The 25,000-nt window shown below is 39.5% G+C and overlaps 3 protein-coding genes across 3 annotated transcripts in view; 1 reads left to right on the top strand and 2 right to left on the bottom strand.

The window, feature by feature from the left end:
* Positions 1-513: 513 nt before the first annotated feature.
* On the top strand, positions 514-2,143 carry LOC138056986 (uncharacterized). The gene is made up of 3 exons (XM_068902993.1): positions 514-630; positions 890-1,190; positions 1,719-2,143. Exons 2-3 carry the CDS (start codon positions 891-893, stop codon positions 1,932-1,934), a joined length of 516 nt encoding a protein of 171 aa, XP_068759094.1. The 5' UTR covers positions 514-630; position 890; the 3' UTR covers positions 1,935-2,143.
* Positions 2,144-7,889: 5,746 nt separating this feature from the next.
* Positions 7,890-18,666, bottom strand: LOC138056985 (monoglyceride lipase-like). Its single transcript, XM_068902992.1, has 7 exons — positions 18,445-18,666; positions 16,960-17,066; positions 15,895-16,030; positions 15,323-15,434; positions 10,703-10,795; positions 9,682-9,897; positions 7,890-8,722 (listed from the first exon to the last, which is right to left on the bottom strand). The coding sequence occupies exons 1-7, from the start codon at positions 18,537-18,539 to the stop codon at positions 8,621-8,623; spliced, it is 861 nt and encodes a 286-aa protein (XP_068759093.1). The 5' UTR covers positions 18,540-18,666; the 3' UTR covers positions 7,890-8,620.
* Positions 18,667-20,848: 2,182 nt separating this feature from the next.
* Positions 20,849-25,000, bottom strand: part of LOC138056984 (monoglyceride lipase-like) — a 9,058-nt gene continuing 4,906 nt past the window's right edge. Inside the window, exons 5-7 of the mRNA XM_068902991.1 lie at positions 24,016-24,108; positions 23,008-23,223; positions 20,849-22,059 (exon numbers count right to left, since the gene is read on the bottom strand). Of these exons, the coding sequence (XP_068759092.1) occupies positions 21,958-22,059; positions 23,008-23,223; positions 24,016-24,108 (411 nt within the window). The 3' untranslated portion in view covers positions 20,849-21,957. The remainder of the gene's footprint in view (positions 22,060-23,007; positions 23,224-24,015; positions 24,109-25,000) is intronic.

The raw sequence follows: 25,000 nt of genomic DNA, 5'->3' as shown, positions 1-25,000 counted from the left end.
TCAATTTAAGAAAGAACGCCACACATTGCTTTGTATTTTAAAGCTTTTTGCAAATATTATTCATGAATTATCTTTGAAAAATGCGTGCTTACCCCCAATTTTCTTTTTGCATTTCAGTAACACTTGTTAAGAGCTACATTTCCTGCATAATCACACACAGGGGCAAAAGTGTGTTTAATTAGTAGGCACCGTCCTTTACGTACTCAACAATTACAAAACAAAAATTTTTCCGGACTTGAGAAGACGCCAAATTACGTCAAACAATTATTTATTGCCAGTTATTTCTCTTGGCGTTGTTAATGACGTGGGAAATTAAATGACCTTAGACTTTCCTTAGAAAAGGAGCACTTCATATTCGGATATCCGTCGGTGGGGTAATTAAATTTGTTTTGAAGCCTAAGTTTCATCTTCCACTTGATGGGGGCGTGTGCATTGTCTTCCCGCCAAGATTGATCAAGACAGATCGAAGAACAAACATTAACGATGACTATATTTGGTATTACGAAACTACAGGGGATGCGGCCTCCACAGCAATAAAAGGGCGTAAGCTGGTGACTTATTTCATTGCAGTTCCCGGTGCAGATAAGAAGTTCTGATCCAACTGAGTCTCAACAACCTTACAAGTTCAAGGTAAAAGTCTTGTTCAACTTGATGCAGGCCTTTTGTAGAGTTTTTTTTTTTTAAAGTACTATTAAGGACTCCTCTACCTACAGAGTTAGCAATGCAATGATAGAAACGCCTTTTCTGGCAGATGGTAGGTTCGGTATACAGTATTTAGCGTCAATATGAGTGATGTCAAATAGCAAATGCCGAAACGTTCACACTCAGCTCCTGCACACCAAACATATCTAACGATAGCTTTCTCTCAATGATGCTTTTTCTCTCATAGCATGTCCCTGACACTCTATGTTGATGGAGGCGGTGTAAAAGACATTCAAGATTCAGTAACAGACCTGAACAAATTCGGTGCCACTTTCGCCAGGGCGGTCGTCCACGATGGAACCTGGATCTTTTATAAATACAAGGATTTTAATGATAAGACAGATAACAAAGAAAGTTGGGTGAAAATCATAAAGCCCAGCGAGCATCAGGCGGACATTTCAATCGTCAATGGCTCAGTTTATCTCCTGCCGCAACAGTCAGAAGGAATTGTTCTGTTCGAACACTTCTACTATGGCGGAACAAGAAAGGTAACAATTTAATTAAAAATTTGCAAGATTATATAAGCAAACAAAAAATACTTTGCTTCATGTTTATTTTTCTGATAGAATGGCAATTCACTTTTATGTTGCCACTATTTCAGAATAAATGAGTCAAAAGTTCTTCTTGTTATTATTATCAATATGTTGCATTGAATTGTTCTCAATTTTTTATAATTCCAAAGGAGTAGCACTAATTCCTGTTTTGGAGGCTTAATAAAGTCAAATTTCGCTTCAAATTTGATAAACCACTTGCTGGATGCAAACGCGGTTTGTCCATGTGTCTGCATTTCTAAATGTTAATAACTCAGTAGGTTGAAAATGCTAACTGCATCATGCTCTTGCGCTATTTGTACGTCAAGTTACCGCGTTTGCTAGCTGTTTTCGATTCAGGCCGTCACAATTTGTTGAGTGCTACAGAAAGTGAACTTTAGGAAGTGTTTCAAACGTAAGTTATAGACACAGTTGACCACTCTGTGCTAACGGATGTCTGATCAAAGTTTGATTATTGTTTTTCAGTATTATAACGGGGATTGTAACGATGTAACCACGGACTTCCCAGCTAACAAGGCTGGAGGTGTATCTGGTGCCATTGTGTTTGGAGGGAAGTTTGACGTTTACACTAGGAAAAATGGGGGTGGTGTGTCGTCAACTCTGGAGGAAGGCCAGTATCCAACTACAGCTACGATGAGCATACACAATGACGCAATACAGAGCATCCGAAAGTTGAACTGAACCAGCTGCAATTCCAGTGGCAGATTTGACGACTTACTCACTTAGGCTTAGTTTTGCTAGTTGTTAGTTGCTGGTTGTTACGCACTGATGCTGTTGACCCTAAGTGCCTGGAGACATTGTCACTGGAAAAGGAAAAAGAAATGAGTCTAGGAAACACTTTTTGTAACTGTAAGCTAAACTTTCAATAAATGCAGCTTATGACTCATAAAGCATGCCCCTTTTTCTGTCTTCAAATTAGTATTTATTAGGATTTCACATGAAATAATTAGAGTCCCAGCAAAATAAACATACCGCAACCTTAGTTTCACTCAGCGTTACAGTGAGGGAGAATCTCACAACCCTTGGATTTGCAATCGGTGTCGTAGTCCGCTACGGAATGCACTTAGCTTTGATCTCCTAATGCCATCATTATAAAAGGGAGAATGTGGTCTCGGAAGAGACTGAAAGACATTTTTGCGAAAAAAGTCTAAAGTTGATGATTTAGCTAACCCTAATCAATACAGATCATGAAAATCCCAATAAACAGCTAAGAAACCCTTAGGGCAACCGTTTTCCTCTCCCCAAACCTGGCTAACCCTAATCCTTATACATCATAAAAACTCCATCAAAACACGTACAGTCGCACATACATAAGGTTTCTCTGCTAAAAGATCATCGAGCAGTTTTGATGAAGAGAAAAATTGTCAAAGAAGAGATAATGCTTTTTTTCCAAAAAACGGCCGAGAGATATCAGTCACAACATTTACCCTGCGAGCAGTTGGTTTCTTACGCCTATGCCAAACGAGAGAGAAACCACTCCGAGCAACCGTTCGTTCTTTTGAGTTAACCGCCGTCCAATGCCATGGACCAATAAATTAACTTTAAACTGGTAAAACTAGTTTAAAAACCGGTTTAGGGTCGCATGCATGAGCTCACCAACACAACTGCTGTGTTAAAGCGAGCCCACCGAGCAGCGACCAAAGTTCAAGCCCAGTGCGGAAATCTGGATTACGATGTTGAAAGACGTTCCATAATTCTTCGAGACTGCTGTACATCGCTGGAATTTCTCCTCTAGTACTTTGAGTGCGCTTCTGTTTTTAATTTTGATGACGTCCAGTCGCTTGAAGAAGCTTTTACAAACCTGCTTTCGATTGTATTACCCCAGTTAAATCGTATTGTTTCGTGTTGTTTAAATTGTTGTGTTCAGCGAGCTCAGCAATCCCGCACGAGAGATACATATGTTACAGGTTGAATTAAAATTCAGGTTGATTTAATTTCAACCTAGATTGATTTTTTCAACCTAGGTCAAGTTTTTTCAACCTAGGTTATTATGAACAGTCTAAAAAGGGTTTCCCTTTTTTTGGGGGATGTAATTAAAAAAATGGGGCCTGGATTTTTAGGGGGAATAAAAAAGAAAACACCTTTCTCTACCTTTCCCTTGCCTTCCGTTCTTGTCCCACTTACCGTCTCTCCCTCTCCTTCCCCTTACTGTCCTTGCTTGCAACCAACGGACTGTGCCTCTTACCTTGAGCTTTCACAACATTCCATGCCGCTCCAAGGATTAGAACCCTCGCATCATAGGACATCCGAAATTATTTCTCCTCTGTATCATGAACCCCTAAGCCATCGAGTCAGCAACTGAAATCGACTAGATGTTTTTGCTACCAAGCCTTCACGACAACCACCATTTCGCACATGCGTAAATGACATGAAGTGAGACTTAAAAAAGTTAATAGTCAAAAATATTGTACGAAGTTTATTTACGTCGCTATGCAAAGTACACCAGGAACGAGGCATCATTTCTAGTCATGATAACAAACCGATTTTCGCCACAAACACAGCGTTCCCACAGTGAAAAATAGATTGTGGCACGGGCAAATAGAACAACAAAAGATAACCTTTCATCAGATCAGATCACCTTTGCAGTTTAATCAAAGAAACGAACTCGTCTCCGAACCACTGCAGTCATCATCTTGGAGAAACCGCTTGTAAAAAAAACATAACCATTCACAGAACAATTGGCAAAATGCCGTATGAAGTGGTTTTCGGAATCTCTCGGAAAAAAGAAATTAAAAAGTCACAAATAAGTGGACACAGGTACATCAGGAGAGTGGTGTCTGACCTGCAAACTATTTGCAGGCAGCCAGCAGTCTGCCTTTTGCAGTTATCATACACCAGAAAGGGAAGAAGAAAAAGAATTGAAGTTCAAACTTCAGGATTATGTGGCGCTGAAAATTAATAAAATGGAAAAGGAAACGCCCCTTCATCCAAATGTACTACTTGCTCAAATTGGAGAACTTGAAGGGGACTGTGCCAAAATAATCACAAAATTTGGATTTATCACTACAAGCAGACTCACCAAAATTAAAAAAAAACAAATCTTTTCTTTGATAATTCAAAAGAAATAACACTCACAAGAGCCCGGCTACAAAATGGCTTCTGATCAATAGATTATGAAACCCTTTTTCCTGACTTTTCAAAGTTTTGTTTTTACTTGCCCTTGATTATTAAGAATTCAAAGTAAGCAAAAGATAGAGCAAATAACTAAGCAAATTAAAAGTCAGCATTACATCATGTATGTTTCAGTTCTTTTATTCCTTAGAAGATAATTCAATATTGTTGCCCCCTGACCTCCTAAGGAGATTCATCAATGAACAATGTCCTAAAAAGCTCTGAGAAAGAAAAGTAGAATCGGTTATCATGCACAGTATGCCTAACCCCAACCTTAATGCTAACCATTTAAAATCAGTGCCTAGACTTAACAACCATTGGGGTTTTATAAAATACTCATGAAAATCTAAGCTACACTAAGTTCATCCCCTCACCTCTATATAGGACCAATTTACTAACCAATATATTACACGTACTTACTAAGAATTGATGGGTTTTTGTTGATGTTTCCTACTATCAATTTCAACCAAGTTTAAAATAGAATGACTTAGGTTGAAGTGTAAATTAGCTTGAATTTAAATTTAACTGTAACATATACAATACTTCAACGAAGGTTTAGATCGTTCTTTTGTCGACGTTTTTGCATTCTTGTGTACAAACACTTCCAGCGAAACTTAATTGACAAGTGAACAACTTTTATACCGTACTTTGGGGGCTTCGCTGGTATGTACTGTCTAAATGAAAGATGCCCCTTCAAAGCGGCATGCCTTCGTCCACAGAAATGTTTTTGCTTGGGTTGTAAGCCGCCAGCGTTTTCTGGCTATCTAACGGTTCACATTTCTGCGCGTGCTACGCCAGCGAAATGTAACGAGCGAATGCCGCGCGACATCAAAAATCATCCTGCTTTTGTTTTGACGTTTCAATAGTCAGTGTCAAACACAACTTCGAATGTAAACTACTGATGTTCATCCCCTGACAGCAATTTTAGTATTTTTAATACATACGATTAAGCGATTACCGCCAACGCACAAAATGACTGTTGTTCTCCGGACATTTACTTGCAGTCGCGAAAAAGTGTCAGGTCTGTAATAATAAAAGGCGAGCCATTTAATTAAAGATATACCTCACTCGTTTTTTAAGCACTGAATTCACTGACGAACCACCGAGCCACTCAAAGATATACTTTATTCGTTCTTTAAGGTGGCGCGAAATAGTTCGGCTCCTTTTTTCAAACAAATAAACACACTCTGTCCTTAGATGCAGTTAGGGTAATCATATCAAGACAAATTTGGCCAAGGTATTAAGTACCCATCATAGATTTCTCACATCACATTTTCCTCCAAAACAAGGTTACCATGGCAACGATATAAGGCATTTCTTTGAGCCTTAAAATCAAGATATATTCTCTTTTTTTGACAAAACGGGAAGGTGAAATCTTCCCATTCAGGGTTACCAGATAATGTTAGAAATAATCTCTAAAATATTTAAAATTCAACAAAATTGATCCTTGCTTATGCCTGCGTCAACACCGTTTTCTCGGTGAAATAAGCGCTCTTATGCTTTGCGCTTGCTCTTGCGTCGCTATAAAAAACAGGCTTTACATAAAATGGTTAAAAACAGTCATGCCAGTAAAAATATCGAGAAAGCTGATTATTTCTGGCGCGGAAATTCAGTGTGAAAAAGATCACGAGCGCATTGCGAGAACTAGGAATCAAAACGAAGAACCTGAATAAAATAAAATCATTTGATTGCTGTTTTGAATCGAGAATAGAAAACCGGTGAAACCACTTGTGGTTTTTTTTTAAATTACAGAGGATGGTTCAGCGTGGTGTTCTGACGTGTCCTTTGGGATGTAAATGCGATGAGTTGACAAGATGCGGTCAGAAGTATCCACAGCCTTAAACCGCGCCTCTTTACCATGTCCTTTTTGGTAATTTAACTCGCGATAATTCCGGCAGTTTTGCTGATCATGACGATAATGATGATAGTGTAAATTTTGGTGGTCATCTCTGATAAACAAATGTAGACAAAACGGAAGGCGGCGCTATTCCTTTTATCTTGATGACAAAGGTGATTACGTCGATGGTGATGATGACGATGATGATGACGAAGTTGATGACGTCGGTGATGACGAGAGTGGTAACGTCTATGATGATGACGAAGGTGATTACATCGATGATGATGACGTACGTGATTACGTCATTGATGATGATGACGTTAGTCTTGTGTTAGTTTTATTCAGTTGTTGGTCATCTCGGATAATAAACGAAAAGCGTAGCAATTCCGTTTAAGGCCTGTCTTCGTTTGTAAAGAAAACAAATTAAAATATAAGCAAGTTTAATTTGTTTGTCGTTTCTTTTTCAACAAAACAACAACAGAATTTTACACGAATAATTTCAATCTTCCTTCCATTGTTTTATAATATTTCTCTTTAATTATGAAGAATGTGCTGGAAAACAAGGAAAATTCTCAACTGTTTTTGCGGCTACTTCATAGCGGCTTGTTGAAATTAAAAGTAACGTTAACCTCTTTCTTCTTACTGCCTCAAATTTCATATTTCTGGTCTTAACACGGCGCTTGATTCAGAGTTAGGATTATCATTACTGTCATTGAAAATCCCAGTCCTGTGTCTCATAGTCCACTCCGCTCATCCTAAAATTGGTAAATCCTGATTGGCTGAGAGCAGTGCAAAAAAGTGTAATACCAGTGCAAATTACACATCGAAATTCTGGATTATGATAGGCTAATAAACATTAGAGTTTGGTCTGAACCAATCAAATCTTTTGTTTTCAAATCAAGCGAGCGCCCTGGATGGCGCAATTTTTCCCTGATTGCTAGATACCCGTGCGTTTCTTCTGCTTAATTAACCGTCTCGAATTTTTTCATGTATGTTATTAATAACCAATCACATGATTTTTCGCCTGCAATTTGCAATAAATAAGCACTTGTAAATTTTTTCAGACCACAAATTGCACTCGCCCTACGGGTTCCTGCAATTTTGTGCGTCTTTGAAAAAATTTACTGGTGCTTATTTATTCCAAATTGCACTCGAAATCATGTGATTACCCCATACATATTATCTTTGTGCCATTTATTTACCTTTATTGGAAATAATGATTCTTGCAAATCGGTTAGCGGCAAATACAAATGTAAATAGTTAGAAGAATAAATAGACATGAGGTACCGCAAAATTCCGAAAATAAGTCCCTTCAAACTCGTAACGCAAAAACCCCTCTGTTAAATCGCCGCTCCGAATATAAGCCCCGGGGGCTTACACTTGGAAATTGCCTTTAAATATAATACAATACAATACATACTTAATTGACCGCTCCCCATAGGGGCTTTTCAGGGCCAATGAAACACAACGAAACGACAGAACAGAACAACAACAACTGTTAGGAATCCCAACTGGCCGGAGGCAAACCAGTTGGCTATTTACAAGTGCAGCTGGGAAGTTGAACCAAGGACCACCAGGATCAAATTCAACTAGTGGTCAGAGCGGGTCTTGAATCCGATCTCAAGGCAAGCGCCCCAACCACTGCGCCACACTGCCTCCACAAACAAAGCAATAAAACAAAGCAAAAACGGTACAGTAACACATAATTTTTGTATGTGTATTTTTGTAACACTGGTCAAATATTTATTAATCCCTCCTACGTGATTTAGTTTTTCATACATGTACTATCTGACTGTTTCTGGGATTACAATTTTAATTTCACACAGAGTTTGTTTCTTTCGTTAACTTTATTGTGGGGTTGAGAGTTTGCTTTGTGAACATCTCCCCCTCATTTTACAGACTAACCATAACGTTTGTCTATGATTTTCCCTCAACTCACCATCCACACACACACTATTCCCCATAACTACCTACTGATTAATGAATGTTTTAATTAGTAGAGAGAAACCCCTTCTTGTAAGGCGGATTCTTCTATAAACACCAACTAAGACAGCCACAAAGGTTACTAGGTTATCTGCTGCATCATGTATTCATATTAAACAAAAAACCCTAACCACTGGGCCACACTGCCTCCACAAACAAAGCAATAAAACAAAGCAAAAACGGTACAGTAACACATAATTTTTGTATGTGTATTTTTGTAACACAGTTTCCACTGTATATAAGCCCATCCACAAATAAGTCCCTGAAAAAGGGAATTTGAAAAAAATAATCCCCGGGGTTTATTTAGGAAATTTTACGGTAGTTTACAAATGAAGGGTCGTTTACGGCCTCAAAATCGTTATCGTCATATAATTCAAACTATTAAGAATTATCTGTGTTATTTGGGTTCTTTAGTTGAGCATTGTTCAAAGCTGAGCTATTGTAGTTTCTGCTTGATCCAGTCCAAGATGTCTTGCAAGACTTTGCTGGACAATTCCTGAATTTCATTTAATAGCTCGTGGCGTCCACCTTCGTACACCTAAGAGAGAAGGACCATTTACACATCGTCAGAACAAATTCCAACAGGAGCCTTTTACTTAAACTACAAGCAATCCATTCTATGTTGAGGCGCGCCCTTGAAGAATCAATTCGCCCTTGTCACACGGCAGCCATATTGTCCCGGGAGAGTTTTACCACGCCAAGCCTCAACCCCATGGTTTCCACTGCGAGGCTTGGCGTGGTCAAACTTTCCCGGGACAATATGGCTGCCGTGTGACAAGGGCGAATACGGGCTTCAAGATCACCTACAGCCACGTCATCAAAGACGTCACCTCAAAAAACATTTTTGCACTATCGTAAATCTTACGTGAATTTTTTCATTTCGTTCTCGTCGTGCAATGTGGGCGAAGTATCCTAACAACAAATGGGTACAACAGATTTCAGATTAAAAATGGAGAATGAAAGGCTCATGTTGTGATTTCATGTCCTTGTTATGCAGAGTATCGTAAAATATGTGCAAAAAATGCGTGCCGCACGTGCAGCTCCTGGGTTATTTATTCCTACAATAAGGAAGAAAAAATCGCAATCCGATACCGAATCCTGGAAACCGCAGATTTTTTTATGTCCCCGAGTCTCCTTACATCCTTGATCTACATCGAAGAATTCTTCTCGTTCTTCATCATATGATCACCATGTTTTCCTCAACTTAAGTGTTGATATTGAAACACTTGAAAAAATAACACTATTTTTCCCTCAAGACCCGACTTGTATCGGTCATAATTATGCGAAGTGATTCAGTTTGCGTGCATAAATTAACTGTAAGAAATAAATTAACAAGTCAGCCCTATTTTTAGTTTCTTTTATTCATTTAGCGTACATTTTAGTCCGCCTAATTATGCACTCCACGCTAATTTATGTCTAATTAATTATGCTTAAATTTCAAGTTGCATAATTATGCATACCGCACTCCACATCACATTTCACCAAGTTTGCACGTACCTTGAATGTTTTATCGGTACTTGATGAATGTTGTTGCAGAAAATGTGAACCGTCAATCAAGACAACTTGATCATCATCGCCATGGATGAGCAAATATGGTAATGTAATCTTGGAAACGTTCCTCTGAATATCGTTCATAGCTTCTAAAATTTTAGCGGTCCATTTTGCTTTTAAACCCTCGTGCCAAACCAGCGGATCGTTGGCGTACTTCTCGACCTACAGGGTAAAGTAACAATGGCTTCATTGCGTTCGACGAAGAAGAACGAATAATAATCATGTGGTTTGTGGAAATTAGCATTTGCCGAATTACCGTTCGTCGAAATTAACATTTTGGTCGCGTTGTTGGCACATCGTTAAAGGTATCTGGAGAACTTGACCTCGATCTCATGGGAACCCAAATGAAGACGAGCAGCCCTGGGAACGAGTGCCTGCGCAACACGTAAATATTCATACATGGCTACGAGGCTTTATGGTTAAATTTGAATATTATTATTATTATTCTGTTTAGAAATCTCCCTTGAGACTTGTGAGACAAATAAAGAGAACAGATTTGAACATAAGGCCTGGTAGCCATGCCTGAATATTGATATATGGAACTCGGTCTGTTGGAAGGTTATGTTTCATCTAAAACCAAACAAAGAGTTCACAAAAGTGACTGTTTCTGTAAAAGTCTTACTCGAACGTACTTAAGTAATGTGTAATTACCTGTAGTTGTAGTTAAATATCTGCCGTAATCCGTTAAACTCTTAAATGTCAGGAGAAAAGAAACTTCCGGATTCAAAACCCATCCGGCATGAAAACAAGCTTTCTACTCCATCATGAGGTCAACTGACGGGTTTTTAAGCATGGAAACACAAGACACATCGCTTGGACAGCCTCCGTTGAAAGATAGAAGGTATTATAGGGTTAGGGTCAGAATTTCGAAGAGTAAAATAAATCTGAAATCAGTCACGTGCACAATGCCCAAGACAGGAGTCGAAAGCTGTTCATGAAAGAGAAAAAAACAGTTTCGTGTCCTCACCTGCACAGGATCCCTACTCAATTGTGATGGATCAACGGGTGGTTTTATTTGGTACGATGGAGCGACAAATGCTGCTATTCTGCCCAAAAATACCTTTCAAAAAAACAACAATTTAGTAATTTAGTTTATAAACGTTACCAAACTATGCTGAAATCTGTCGTTGTCAATGTACTGACCAAAGAGTAAGTGCCGAGCTATCCAAAGAAAGGGTTTGTACAAGCTTCCAGGAGTTTTTCTCGGTCAATGATCGGTGTTATGAAGTGAAGCTATAGAGGTTTTGCACGGCAGCCAAGTTGCATGGCAGACACAATGAAAATGTTTGCATAAGAAAGAACATTTGTTCCCATAGGAAAAAGAATCTATTGTTCCTGCCTTGCAACATGGCTGCCGTGCAAACTGTGACCTCTATTAATTAAAGTAAAAAGTAAAGTAAAGTGGTGCATTTATATAGCGCCTTTATCACAAGTCTCAAAGGCGCTTTACAATGATCAATTAGTTTCTTCCTTCGGGACTTCTCAGGACTAATGTTACAATACTTTGTGGGGGACTTAAGCCAGACTGCTTACCACGCAGTTGACAAATAATTTTAGGAAGTGAAAGATGCCCCCGTCCAGATAAGGTCAGACCACAACACAGGACAGGGGACTACGTCCGCGACTCTTATCGAACAGTGAGTGGGTTCTTTAACGTCCCATACTGTTTAATTTCCAACAAGGACTATGAAATGGGACCTCCGGTTTAGAGTCCTTATCCGAGAAGACTTGAAAGTCGAACCATTTGCAGATGTAATTACAAAGGCAACACTTTCTTCTCAGTTATTTAAGACCCTGAGTGTTGGTCTTGCCGGAGTCGAACTTACAACCTCCCGCGTGACAGCCCGATGCTCAACCAACTGAGCCACCGGTGCGCGAAGGTCCTGTCCAGGACTCTGATTTCCTTATCCTTTTGCCCGTTGGCAAGCAACTTGTATATCAATAGGCCATTTCCGAGTTCGTGTCTGCCTCCTCTTCAAAGTGAGTCTAAGTGCGAACTTTTTGTGATGGTAATTAGTTCTACTTTACATTTGAATGAAAACTAATTTTCATAAGAAAAACTTCGCACTTAGACTCGCTTTGAAGAGGAAGCAGACATGAACTCGGAACTGGCCTATTATATTATTTGTTCGCAAAGAGTGAGGCATGGAATTTCCGCCATTGTGGTTTGGCGGCCGTTTCTCGAAGGTCCCGAAACTTTACGGGCCATTTTCTAGTGTCACAATTTTCTCTGTATCTCAAGGACGGAGAGGATTTAAGGCGTCAAACTTCAAAGGCAGTTTGCTTTTTGATACCTTGAAAACATGTTTAAAATCCGGCTCTCCTGAACAAGCGGTTGGCAGGTTCATAAATGGCTTTTCGGGCCCGAAACGTTTTCGGGACTCGAGAGAAACGGGCCCCCGGCTTCAATCTCAGTATTATGTGACTGGCACTAGGGAACTTATGCCCCATCCACACATATCCGTTTTCATTTGAAAACACAACTTTTTCTTTATGGATACGGTTTTCGTCCACACATTTCCGATGAAAAAGATCACTGAAAACGGAACTTTTCAAAAACGCTCTCCAGAGTGGAACTTTGAAAACGCTGTTTTCGCGTGACGTGTGGACGGACGAAACGACGGACGTCACACAATCAGTTGCAATCCACTCTGCGCAATATTGTAAACTTATTCAAGATGGCGAACAGGCGCTTCAATTTCTTGCCTGCTTTCAAGCAAATTTAGCTTCGCTGTTTCTTCCAGCTGACTATTCCAGAAGGGGGCAGAACATTATTAGGTTACTTTCACTACCGGTGTCACAAGGCGGGAGGTTGAAACGACTTGGTGGTTGCCCACCAAAACCACGACGATTTTGGGTTAGACCTGGACGGACTAGCGCTTGGTGGGACAACTTTCTAGCCCACATAGTTATCGTAAAAGTGAATACTCATGCGTCAGGCCTGCGCAGTTGGGTTATCGTTACAAAGTTATCGTTCTCAAATCGATTCACCGTATACGTGTGGATGCGGCAAAACGATGCGAAAACGCCACGTGTGGACGCAAATTTTTTGAAAACGGAGAAAGCAAGTTGCGTTTTTAAACGACTACGGATGCGTGTGGACGGGGTCTTGAACAACAACAACGGCGACGGCGACGGCGACGGCGACGGCGACGGCGACGGCGACGGCAACGAGAACGTCATCTCACAATATAAACTCTCGTTATTTTAATCACTTCGTGACCATTGAAACCTTTTTAATGTTACAAGAGTGTGGCAGTTCCTTAAAAGTGACACTGGTCGGAAAGGCGCTTAAGGACGCTGCCTACTAATTCAAAGGTATTTTTGCGCGGTTTACTAAATATTCGGCAAAAGTAGATCTTAACAAGTGATATTGAAATCCAAAAAGAAAATTGGGGGAACCACGCAGTTTTCAACGATAATTAATCAACAAGATTTGTAAAAAGCTTTAAAATACATAGCAATGTATTTCTTTTTCAAAGTAGTTCTTTTGCAAATTGAAACTTAATTATTTCTGAAAAATGCATGGTTAGCCCCAACTTTTTTTTTGGATACCAAGAGCACTTGCTAAGTTCTGCTTTATCCGAATAGTTTTGAACCGCGCAAAAATATTTCCGTATTAATAAGCACCGCCGATAGGAAATCCAATTGTCTCGAGATGCGCGGAACGTATGCGCAATAACAATAGTAGGCACCGTCCTTAATTTACGGGGGAAAATGGCAATTCATCCTCAAGTGCTGACGTCCATAATAAATCCTCAAATTTGGCTATTAGGGAACTTAAACAACGACAACGGCGACGGCAACGAGAACGTCATCTCTAAATATAAATTCGCGTTATTGTAATCGCTTCGTTACTATTTCAACTTTTTTAATATGACGGGGGTGTGCTAGTTCCTCAAAAATGACGCTGGTAGAAACGGCGCTCAATTAAGGGCAGAAAATGAAAATTTATCCTCAAGTAATGACCTTGTCCATAAAACCTCAAATTTGGCTATTTCACGTTGTAGTTTTGCTGACGACGGCAAAGAAATGGACAAAAGTGAAAAATGCACGTGCAGGGCGTGCAAAGCTATTGTTTTTGCCTACTAAATATGCAAATTTGTGACGTTCTCGTTGCCGTCGCCGTTGTCGTTGCTTAAGTTCCCTATTGTTTTGCAAGCGACGGCAAAGCAATGGACAAAAGTGAAAAACGCACGTGCAGGGCGTGCAATCCAATTCAATACGTTTCTTAGTAAACAGCTGGTTTTGTGAAATAGGCGGGTGTGCCCCTTTTCCCAAGGGGGGTCTGGGGGCATGCTCCCTCAGAAAAGTTTGAAATCTAGGAGCTCGGAAATGGCATTTCCAGCAATCTGGGCAACAACAACAGTCAGAAATATTTATTAACACGTAGCTGCACGTGGCCAAGTTAGAGGACAATTTTTTTGCACTATCGATCTCTTGTTGAAATACGACAAAATATTGCCTCCAGCTGTGCGCTTTGTTGTTTTGTTTTCCATTCTTAAAAAACAACAGGTGGAAAAACGAAAAGCTGTAGTGAATGTGATCGAGGCAACATTTGGCACGAGTCTTTCGCCTCTATTCATCCAATATGGCGGACTGCACAGAATCGCATTGGCGAGTAGCTTAAGCGAGTGGAAATGACTAGGAATTCATAAAAATACCAACGTCCAAAAAGGAACAGAACATTCAGCAAAAGCTTCCTTGATATTTAGTTGTTTTATTTGATTAAAATAAATTGAAATGAATCGAACTGAAACGGTGAAAATCTCAGTATAATTTATCAAAAAAGTAGGCGGTGATAACTTTAAGATTAGCCGGCTGAATTCGCAGGTTGCCGGCCTTTAATGAAACCTCTGTCAGACAGAATCCGCAACTTTTCCTTTCCGGATACCCTCTCCGTCCACACGTATCCGGTAAATTCGCTGGCGAATCAGGAACTTTTGAACTCGCTCTCCAGAGTCGATATTTTTTAATCCGATATGAATCCGGAACCATGTGGGCACGAAATTCTCCGGATGACGTAGCAAGATCGAGCCCAGTTCCTTCCCGTGAAATCAATAGACCATTTCCGAGTTCATGTCTGCCTCCTCATCAAAGCGAGTCTAAGTGCGAAGTTTTTCTTATGAAAATTAGTTTTCATTCATATGTAAAGTAGAACTAATTATCATCACAAAAACTTCGCACTTAGACTCACTTTGAAGAGGAGGCAGACATGAACTCGGAAATGGTCTATTCTAAAGATGCCTGCCGAGGGCTTTATGGCGCATGCTCTATCACCTTTGTTTTTTTTTAGGAGTCCTGAGTACTAGAGTGAATCCGGATACGCTTTGGATTCCTGTGGACGGGGAAATTCGATTTGAATACGCTACGTGTGGATGGAAATATTTTTAATCCGGAAAGCAAAGAAGAAGTTGCGGATTAAAAAAAATTTCCGGATACGTGTAGAGTGGGCCTAAGTATGCAAATTTGTGACGTTCTCGTTGCTTAAGTTCCCTAATACCACAGCGGGTATTCGGCACATTGCATAACATTACAGCTACTCTTCTTCCATAAATAACGGAATCATCAGTTTTTTTATACTTACAAGGCATGATGAAATCTTAGCTGGACCTGGTTGGACGGCTGGAGCACTAAACACTGCTCCCGTGAAGAAAGAGGGTCGCTTTAAAACGGACAGAATTGCTATTGTTCCACCCTGTCAGAAAAGAAAACCAAATTCGGTCATATTCGAAACCTTAATGTTTTATCGATTTTAGCTGCATAGTGCAGTTGGCACCAATCTTTGCTCGTCCCAAATGGGACATTAATTTTAAACTGGTCTGTGTGGTAACATTGAACACCGCATAGCTGTGATTTCGTTAAGTCGCCATTGAAGTACAAAAAAACCAGAACGTCAAAAAACAATTATCCATTATGCAGGGATTTTGCAAAGCTTTGAGCGAAAAGCGATGAGAAGCAAATGATTTCCGACAACATGAAACCCCTGCATTGTGCGTGTAGCAAGGAAGCCCAGAATTTCCTTGCAGGAAATGTTTACAAAACTGGATCTTCACTAAAACAGCATATATTTGTGATATTGCCCTGTGATGGCAAGTAAATCGGGCAATGAGACAGTAGGAAGTGTGTGGCGTAATTTAAGGTTTTATTCTACCTATCATCGAGTAACCAAACATGAATATTGGTATTCCTGTGTTGTCTGCAGCGACTTCATCAATGTGCTGTAAAACATCTCTAACATAGTGGGAAAAGTCGTCCACTTGTACTCTCTCTCCTTCACTGTGACCATGGCCGACTAAGGAAATAATTTGAACACATTATTTACAAAAAATAAATCTTTTTCGTAGGTCCAGAAATTATAATTTAGCAATTTTAAGGCCTTATTGTGCCATGATAAAATAGAGCGGCTTTTGACTATAAATGGATCTAACATCTCGCGCTCTTTTTTTTCAACCAATCGAAAGCAAAACTTATAGCGATAATAATTTCCCGCGCTTTGTGCAAGTTACATGTAATTGATCATGAAACATATTGCAGAATTTTGATTGGTTAATCGTGCTGTTTGCTCCCAAAGCGATTGGCCAGAGTTGTTTGAAAACCACCCTATCAGTGGATGAGCTACACAGGGAGATTATAAAATGAATATTGTACCCACCCACCCGCCCTAAAAGTATATCTACTCTACCACTTTTCTCTAGGAGAGGGGTGGAGTGATTTCACTCAAAGAAGAGAGATGGAGTTACCTAGCAATTAATTATGAACGGAGTAAGTTAACCCAACAAGGTCAAACAATTCAGTAAAAAGTAGATTAATTTCTGGGATTAATTTCCTGTACTCATGATCAGAGTGCAGTAAAACCTTAAAAACTGGAATTTTTCGTTCGATCGGTTTAACCCATTTTTATTAGCTACATTAAAAAAGTTTGATTGAGCACTTGAACTGAACAAAATATTCCATACTCTATTTTCGAATTCCCCATAATGCACTTTGTTTGCTCTCCAAATTTTGAATAAACCATTGTTTTCAAATGCTCTTGGGAATATGCAGTGTATTATGGGGAATTCGAAAATAGAGAATTAAAAAAAAAACAAAGATTCTTCTCCGGGTCCAGGAATTTGTTTTATGTTTTAATCATGATTTTCAGAGCAGGAAAAAGATATCTTTGCTTGTAAATTCAAATTACCGGTACCCTCATTTTGTTACCAGGGAAGGGTGGGTACTCACTGTGGTCATGACTGAAAGCTAGGTACCCTTGTTCAGTAAGAGCAGTTCCGAAGGCTTCATAACGTGAAGAGTGCCCTCCAAATCCATGGCAGATAAAGACCAAAGCCCTATTTGTGAATGAAATATAACATCACTCCTCAATCTCAGTGGGAGAAGGGTGAGGAGGAGTTTTGCAAAACGGATTTTATTACTCTTTGCAAAAATAATGTGCCAATTGCTACAAAACGTACCCCGGGTATTTGACTACCTTTATCTCCCTGGTAGAATGATTTGACACGTATTAGTTGGGTGGGGAATTTGAACCCAATGTGGCAGGTTTGAAAAGTTTATTTTTTCGCTGGTGCGCAAAACATTGCACAAGATAGAGGGATATATAGTTTTTGTGGCAAATTTTGAGCGAATTGCCCTCAATAAAAAGCGCCTAGAAACCCATCAAATGGTCTAGCAGAGAGTATGAAGTAGTTGTATTCACAAACTGCCGATGAATGCTGGCTTCCTTTAGCCAGGCATTGATAACAAATTAGTAAACGATTTCTCTTTTTTACATATGTTTCATTACGTGGCAAGACGTTGGCAGTCGTTTGGTTACAACAATGGCGTCAGTAGGACAAAGAATTGGAATACAAGAGATGTTAACTCTTGAGCAAAGACGTTTCGTTGTCGATGTTACCTTCTTGTTTAAGGCTCTCAATGGCCATTTAGATGTTGACTTTTCTCAATTCTTAGATTTTTATAGCCAAGAAGACCGTTACTTACTGAGACATTTTGATACTAAATCGTTAAAAAAGAAATATGCCAGGACAAACATACTTAAAAACAGTTACTTTTATAGGATTGTGGATGAATGGAACAGTTTGCCTCTTGAGGTCCGTTCGGCATGCAATGTTGACAAGTTTAAAGCTAGTGTTATTAAATTTGTAAATATTATTACATTTTTTTAGTGAGTTTATTGTAATTTTTATAATTTTTATGAGGTGATTTGTTTTTATATGGGGTCACGCAACTCTTTTACAAATTATCCTTATGGCCTTTTTTTTTTCTCTTTTATTACTATTTTTGTTGTTGTTGTTGTTGTAAATATGCCATTAAATTGTAATAAATAAATAAATGTTGAAGACGCGAATCCTATAAAGTCTTCAGTTAATTAATGGCTGGCTTTCACAATTTTTATGCGTCTTTAATTTTGTGCCACTTCATCCATTTGGGTTGAGTGTAAACATCGACCTTTAGTGTTTATGAGAACAAAAACACGCAGGGCAATAATGACGTCAACATCATGAGCTTACATAATTAAATAACTTTTAAACATCTGTAGGTTCAATACCTCGCACTTTGTGCTGAAGAACCTAGGGGCCATCAATTTTTTATGCTCAAAAACAGTGAGAACAAAGCAAGCTTCACCACGAAACAAAACAAATTGAAAAAGAGAAGGATGAACAGTAGTTAAATGATCATTATTTTCACTAGTTGATTCATCAGTCTCACCTCGGTTCATCGCTGGGTTTCCAATATTTGGTGAAAATTTTCTTCCCATTGGCGTTCGTGAATGAATTTTCTCCCGAAACAACCTGTCGGCTCATCTTAGCTTTTGCGTCGAAGCGACAATTTACAGTTGTAAATAATTTCTTGAGTAATCGTCAAAATTCACGAGACAAGAAGCGACAAAATCATTTGCATTCACTGAAGCGTGCGAAAATGAAATCAACAAGCCAGAGATGTAAATTTTCGATTTGTTCAAGCGGGCTGGTTCTGTTCCCTTAGCAACCTGTTTTGGAAAAGAAAATCGCGGGAAAAAGACTACAAATGTTTCCATTCACTTCGAGATTCCCTCTTTTTTGTTATTTTTTCCTATGTTTCCCTCGTTTTCAGGAGAATTGAAGTAAAGGTTATGTTTTATTTCATTTTCGTCTCAACGGTAAAAATTCACATAATAACGATTTAATACTTGCATCGAGCTTTTCTACCTTTTGGCAGAGCGCAGGAGCTCGCGGCTTACATATTGTCACAGACAGATGTTTTTTCCATATTAATAGTCTGCAAACACGAGATCCATGGAACCCACCCATAATCCTTGCGTAGTTCATCATTACTTGAGAAAAGCAATTTTTGCGGGCTACATTCTGTGATTACTAATTTACTTTGTATCAGGCTGGGCTCACGCTGTGCTGAAAATAGCTCATGCAGGTGCATGGGGCATGGATGTTTTGGTGCAACATCCTGCGGGGTACACAAGGTAAATTGTACAGTTTGTTTTTGGTCTTCAGCAAAAAGCTATGGTTTTTAACTTCAAAGCTAGAGATGGCACTTACGCACTTGCCAAAGACTCAAGACAAGCCCGTGCATACACGCATCGCCCGTGCACCAAGTTTACACGAAAATGACATCTTGACATTTTCCACTGAGTGCATTTAGGCGGCCAGATCCAACTAGCAAAACCCTGTGCAGACAGGCTCAACTCCGATGGCCAAATGCCATAAACTTTTATCCCATATATCCGCACAAAGAAGGTACAGACAAGGCACGGAGCAAGAGACACCGATCATGATCTTTTTCCATTGGCCTTATATTCAAATTATGGTCAAAAGATGAAGAAGCGGGAAACGTTTGAATTCCCTTTATTCGGGATTTTAGCAGAAGTATGATGGTTTGTCCACGGAGAGCTCTAACCATAGGGTCCTGTGTCTACCCTTGAGTGTAAAAATAGGCTAGGTTTTTATAAATGGCGATGGCAAGATCACGAAGAGATCACGTGAAATTCTAAAACGACTTGAGTAGGATACGCTTAAAAAATTTTCAGAAACTCCATCTGCAGTTACAGAGGAGCAATTGCATCGTAATAGTTTAACAACCAGGGAGACAATGGCTAAAACCTTGAAACAATTTAAATGCTGTCTTGCAAAATTCGACACTGACAAGATGAATTTCGAACCATTTTAGCTACAATAGCTTTTTCACGGTTAGTTTTTCTTATTTGCATTACAATGCAATCTAGCATGTATGTGAGGCATACATGCATCCACGTTAGATTACATTGTAATGCAGATGAGAAAAACTAACCGTGAAAAGGGCTATTAAAAATAGAGAAATTGATTTATAAATATTGTTAATTGGTCTTAATCTTTAATCTGTACATTTGTTTGTTTGCTCTTTTTTTTTTTTTTTTGCAATTCTTATTTGTATACACGACCCCACCAGCAATGCTGATTTTTCTTATCGTGTTAAAATAAAGTCGTTGATTGCTTGCTTGATTGATTAAAGACAATCGTATACATCCGTGAACGGCCCGTACCTCCCTACGTCAGTTCGCCTTACTCTACTCTTGCTAGTATAGCTGCGACAATAGAGAGCTTACGAAACGCTCTGCATGTGCGTTTTACATTTTGGTACATTTCTTTGCCGTCATCTGGGGAGTCAGGGTGGTTTAGTGGTCATCAACCGTGCCTCCCACCTCTGTGACCCAGGTTCAACTCTGGCCTCGGGTCGTATATGGGCTGAGTTTCAGTAGATTTCAATCTGAGTCCGAGGGTTTTTCTCCGGGTACTCCGGTTTTCCTCCTTCCTCAAAATCGACTCCCGGCCTATGACGAGAGTGATAACGTCGATGCTAATGACGAAGGTGATTACGTCAATGGTGATGATGACGAGAGTGATTACGTGGATGACGAAAGTGATTACTTCGATGGTGATCACGATGGTGACGAAGGCGATTACGTCATTCATGACGATGATGTTAGTCTTGTGTTAGTTTTATTGTTGGTGGTCATCTAATAAGCGAATCGATAAATAAAACGAAAAGCAGAGAACTTCCGTTTAAGGCCAGTCTTCGTTTGTTAAGAAAAAAGGAACCAAATTTCCCATCTCGCAGGAATTTCTAGTAAAATATAAGCAAGTTTGAGTTGTTTGTCGTTTCTTTTTCAATAAAACAACAACAGAATTTTACATGAATAATGTTAATCTTCCATCCATTGTTTTAAAATATTTTCTCTTTCATTATGAAGAATGTGCTTAAAAACAAGGAAAATTCTCAACTGTTTTTGCAGCTACTTCATAACGGCTTGTTGAAATTAAAAGTAATGTTAACTTCTTTCTTCTTACTGCCTCAAATTTCATATTTCTGGTCTTAACACGGCGCTTGATTCAGAGTTAGGATTATCATTACTGTCATTGAAAATCCCAGTCCTGTGTCTCTTAGTCCACTCCGCTCATCCTAAATTGGAAAATCCTGATTGGCTGAGAGCAGTGCAAAAAGTGTAATACCAGTGCAAATTACACATCGAAATTCTGGATTATGATAGGCTAATAAGCAATAGGGTTTGGTCTGAACCAATCAAATCTTTTGTTTTCAAATCAAGCGAGCGCCCTGGATAGCGCAATTTTTCCCTGATTGCTTGACACCCGTGCGTTTCTTCTGCTTAATGAACCATCTCGAATTTTTTCATGTATATTATTAATAACCAATCACATGATTTTTCGCCTGCAATTTGCAAATATAAGCACTTGTAAATTTTTTCAGACTACAAATTGCACTCGCCCTACGGGTTCCTGCAATTTTGTGCGTCTTTGAAAAAATTTACTGGTGCTTATTTATTCCAAATTGCACTCGAAATCATGTGATTACCCCATACATATTATCTTTGTGCCATTTATTTACCTTTATTGGAAATAATGATTCTTGCAAATCGGTTAGCGGTAAATACAAATGTAAAGAGTTAGAAGACTAAATAGACATGAGGTACCGCAAAATTCCGAAAATAAGCCCCTTCAAACTCGTAACGCAAAAACCCATCTATTAAATCGCCGCTCCGAATATAAGCCCCGGGGGCTTACAATTGGAAATTGCCTTTAAATACAATACAATACAATACAATACATACTTAATTGACCGCTCCCCATAGGGGCTTTTCAGGGCCAATGAAACACAACGAAACGACAGAACAGAACAACAACAACTGTTAAGGATCCGGGTTCTTTAGTTGAGCAGAAATTGTTCAAAGCTGAGCTATTGTAGTTTCTGCTTAATCCAGTCCAAGATATCTTGCAAGACTTTGCTGGACAATTCCTGAATTTCATTTAATAGCTCGTGGCGTCCACCTTCGTACACCTAAGAGAGAAGGACCATTTACACATCGTCAGAACGAATTCCAACGGGAGCCTTTTACTTAAACTACAAGCAATCCATTCTATGTTGAGGCGCGCCCTTGAAGAATCAATTCGCCCTTGTCACACGGCAGCCATATTGTCCCGGGAGAGTTTTACCACGCCAAGCCTCACCCCCATGGTTTCCACTGCGAGGCTTGGCGTGGTCAAACTCTCTTGGGACAATATGGCTGCCGTGTGACAAGGGCGAATAGGGGCTTCAAGATCACCTACAGCCACGTCATCAAAGACGTCACCTCAAAAAACATTTTTGCTCTATCGTAAACCTTTCATTTCGTTCTCGTCGTGCAATGTGGGCGAAGTATCCTAACAATAAATGGGTACAACAGATTTCAGATTTAAAATGGAGAATGAAAGGCTCATGTTGTGATTTCATGTCCTTGTTATGCAGAGTATCGTAAAATATGTGCAAAAAATGCGTGCCGCACGTGCAGCTCCTGGGTTATTTATTCCTACAATAAGGAAGAAAAAAATCGCAATCCGATACCGAATCCTGGAAACCGCAGATTTTTTTATGTCCCTGAGTCTCCTTACATCCTTGATCTACATCGAAGAATTCTTCTCGTTTTTCATCATTTGCTCACCATGTTTTCCTCAACTTAAGTTTTGATATTGAAACACTTGAGAAAATAACACTATTTCCCCTCAAGACATGACTTGTATCGTTCATAATTTATGCGAAGTGATTCAGTTTGCGTGCATAAATTAACTGGAAGAAATAAATTAACAAGTCAGCCTTATTTTTAGTTTCTTTTATTCATTTAGCGTACATTTAAGACCGCCTAATTATGCACTCCACGTTAATTTATGTCTAATTAATTATGCTTAAATTTCAAATTGCTTAATTATGCATACCGCACTCCACATCACATTTCACCAAGTTTACACGTACCTTGAATGTTTTATCGGTACTTGGTGAATGTTGTTGCAGAAAATGTGAACCGTCAATCAAGACAACTTGATCATCATCGCCATGGACGAGCAAATATGGTAATGTAATCTTGGAAGCGTTCTTCTGAATATCGTTCATAGCTTCTAAAATTTCAGCTGTCCATTTTGCTTTCAAACCCTCGTGCCAGACCAGCGGATCGTTGGCGTACTTCTCGACCTACAGCATAAAGTAAAAATGACTAGTGCGTTCGACGAAGGAGAACGTATAATAATCATGTGGTTTCTGGAAATTAAAATTTGCCGAATTAACGTTCGTCGAAATTAACATTTTGGCCGCATTGTTGGGACATCGTTAAAGGTATCTGGAGCACTTCACCTCGATCTCATGCGAACCCAAATGAAAACGAGCAGCCCTGGGAACGAATGCATGCGCAAAAGGCCACGTTCGATACAAGGCTACGAAGCTTTATGGTTAAATTTGAATATTATTATTATTTTGTTTAGAAATCTCCCCTGAGACTTGTGAGACAAATAAAGAAAATAGATTTGAACATAAGGCCTGGTAGCCATGCCTGAATATTGATATATCGAACTCGAATAGTTTCATGTAAAACCAAACAAAGAGTTCACAAAAGTGACTGTTTCTGTAAAACTTCTTACTCGAACGTACTTAAGTAATGTGTAATTACCTGTAGTTCTTGTAAATATCTGCCGTAATTCGTTAAACTCTTAAATGTCAGGGGAAAAGAAACTTCCGGATTCAAAAACCATCCGTCATGAAAACAAGCTTTCGACTCCATCATGAGGTCAACTGACGGGTTTTTAAGCATGGAAACATTGACAAGACACATCGCTTGGACAGCCTCCGTTAAAAGATACAAGGTATTGTAGGGTTAGGGTCAGAATTTCGAAGAGGAAAATAAATCTGAGACCAGTCACGTGAACAATGCCCCAAGACAGGAGTCGAAAGCTGTTCATGAAAGAGAAAAAAAAAGCATCGTATCCTCACCTGCACAGGATCCCTACTCAATTGCGATGGATCAACGGGTGGTTGTATTTGGTACGATGGAGCGACAAATGCTGCTATTCTGCCCAAAAATGCCTTCCAAAAAACAACAATTTAGTAATTTAGTTTATAAACGTTACCAAACTATGCTGAAATCTGTTGTTGTCAATGTACTGACCAAAGAGTAAGTGCCGAGCTATCCAAAGAAAGGGTTTGTACAAGCTTCCAGGAGTTTTTCTCGGTCAATGATCGGTGTTACGAAGTGAAGTGAAGTGAAGCTATTGAGGTTTTGCACGGCAGCCATATTGCATGGCAGAAACAATGAAAATGTTTGCATAAGAAAGAACATTTGTTCCCATAGGAAAAAGAACCTATTGTTCCGGCCATGCAGCATGGCTGCCGTGCAAAACCTTTATTAGTCTCTTCCCTCGGGGCTTCTCAGTACTAATTGCCAACGAGTCAGGCCTTCTGAAGACAGAAGGCCTGGCGAGGCGGCAGCTTATAGAGCCGCGAGAAGATTTTTAGGCGGACGAAATCTCAGAAGCGCTTCAAATTTGAGTGTAACGTAGACCAAAAGCTGTAATGTAGACCAAAGCGATGAAATGTTGACCGTAGCGATAACCAATGAGAGTTAAGCACGAGTACGCCGCGTGATGTTTGCAGCCGCCAGGCGCCAGATCACGCAAGCTTGGCTCGTTGGCACTTTAGCGACAGCTATAACTAGTTTTACAATACTTTGTGGGGGACTTTAGCCAGACTGCTTACCACGCAGTTGACAATTAATTTTAGGAAGTGAAAGATGCCCCCCGTCCAGATAAGGTCAGACCACAACACCGGATAGGCCATTTCCGAGTTCGTATCTGCCTCCTCTTCAAAGTGAGTCTAAGTGCGAACTTTTGTGATGGTAATTAGTTCTACTTTACATTTGAATGAAAACTAATTTTCATAAGAAAAACTTCGCACTTAGACTCGCTTTGAAGAGGAAGGC

This window comes from Montipora capricornis, chromosome 7 (genome assembly GCF_036669925.1).
Source record: "Montipora capricornis isolate CH-2021 chromosome 7, ASM3666992v2, whole genome shotgun sequence".
Classification (NCBI taxonomy): Eukaryota; Metazoa; Cnidaria; class Anthozoa; order Scleractinia; family Acroporidae; genus Montipora; species Montipora capricornis.
This window is presented reverse-complemented; position numbering and strand designations above follow the sequence as displayed.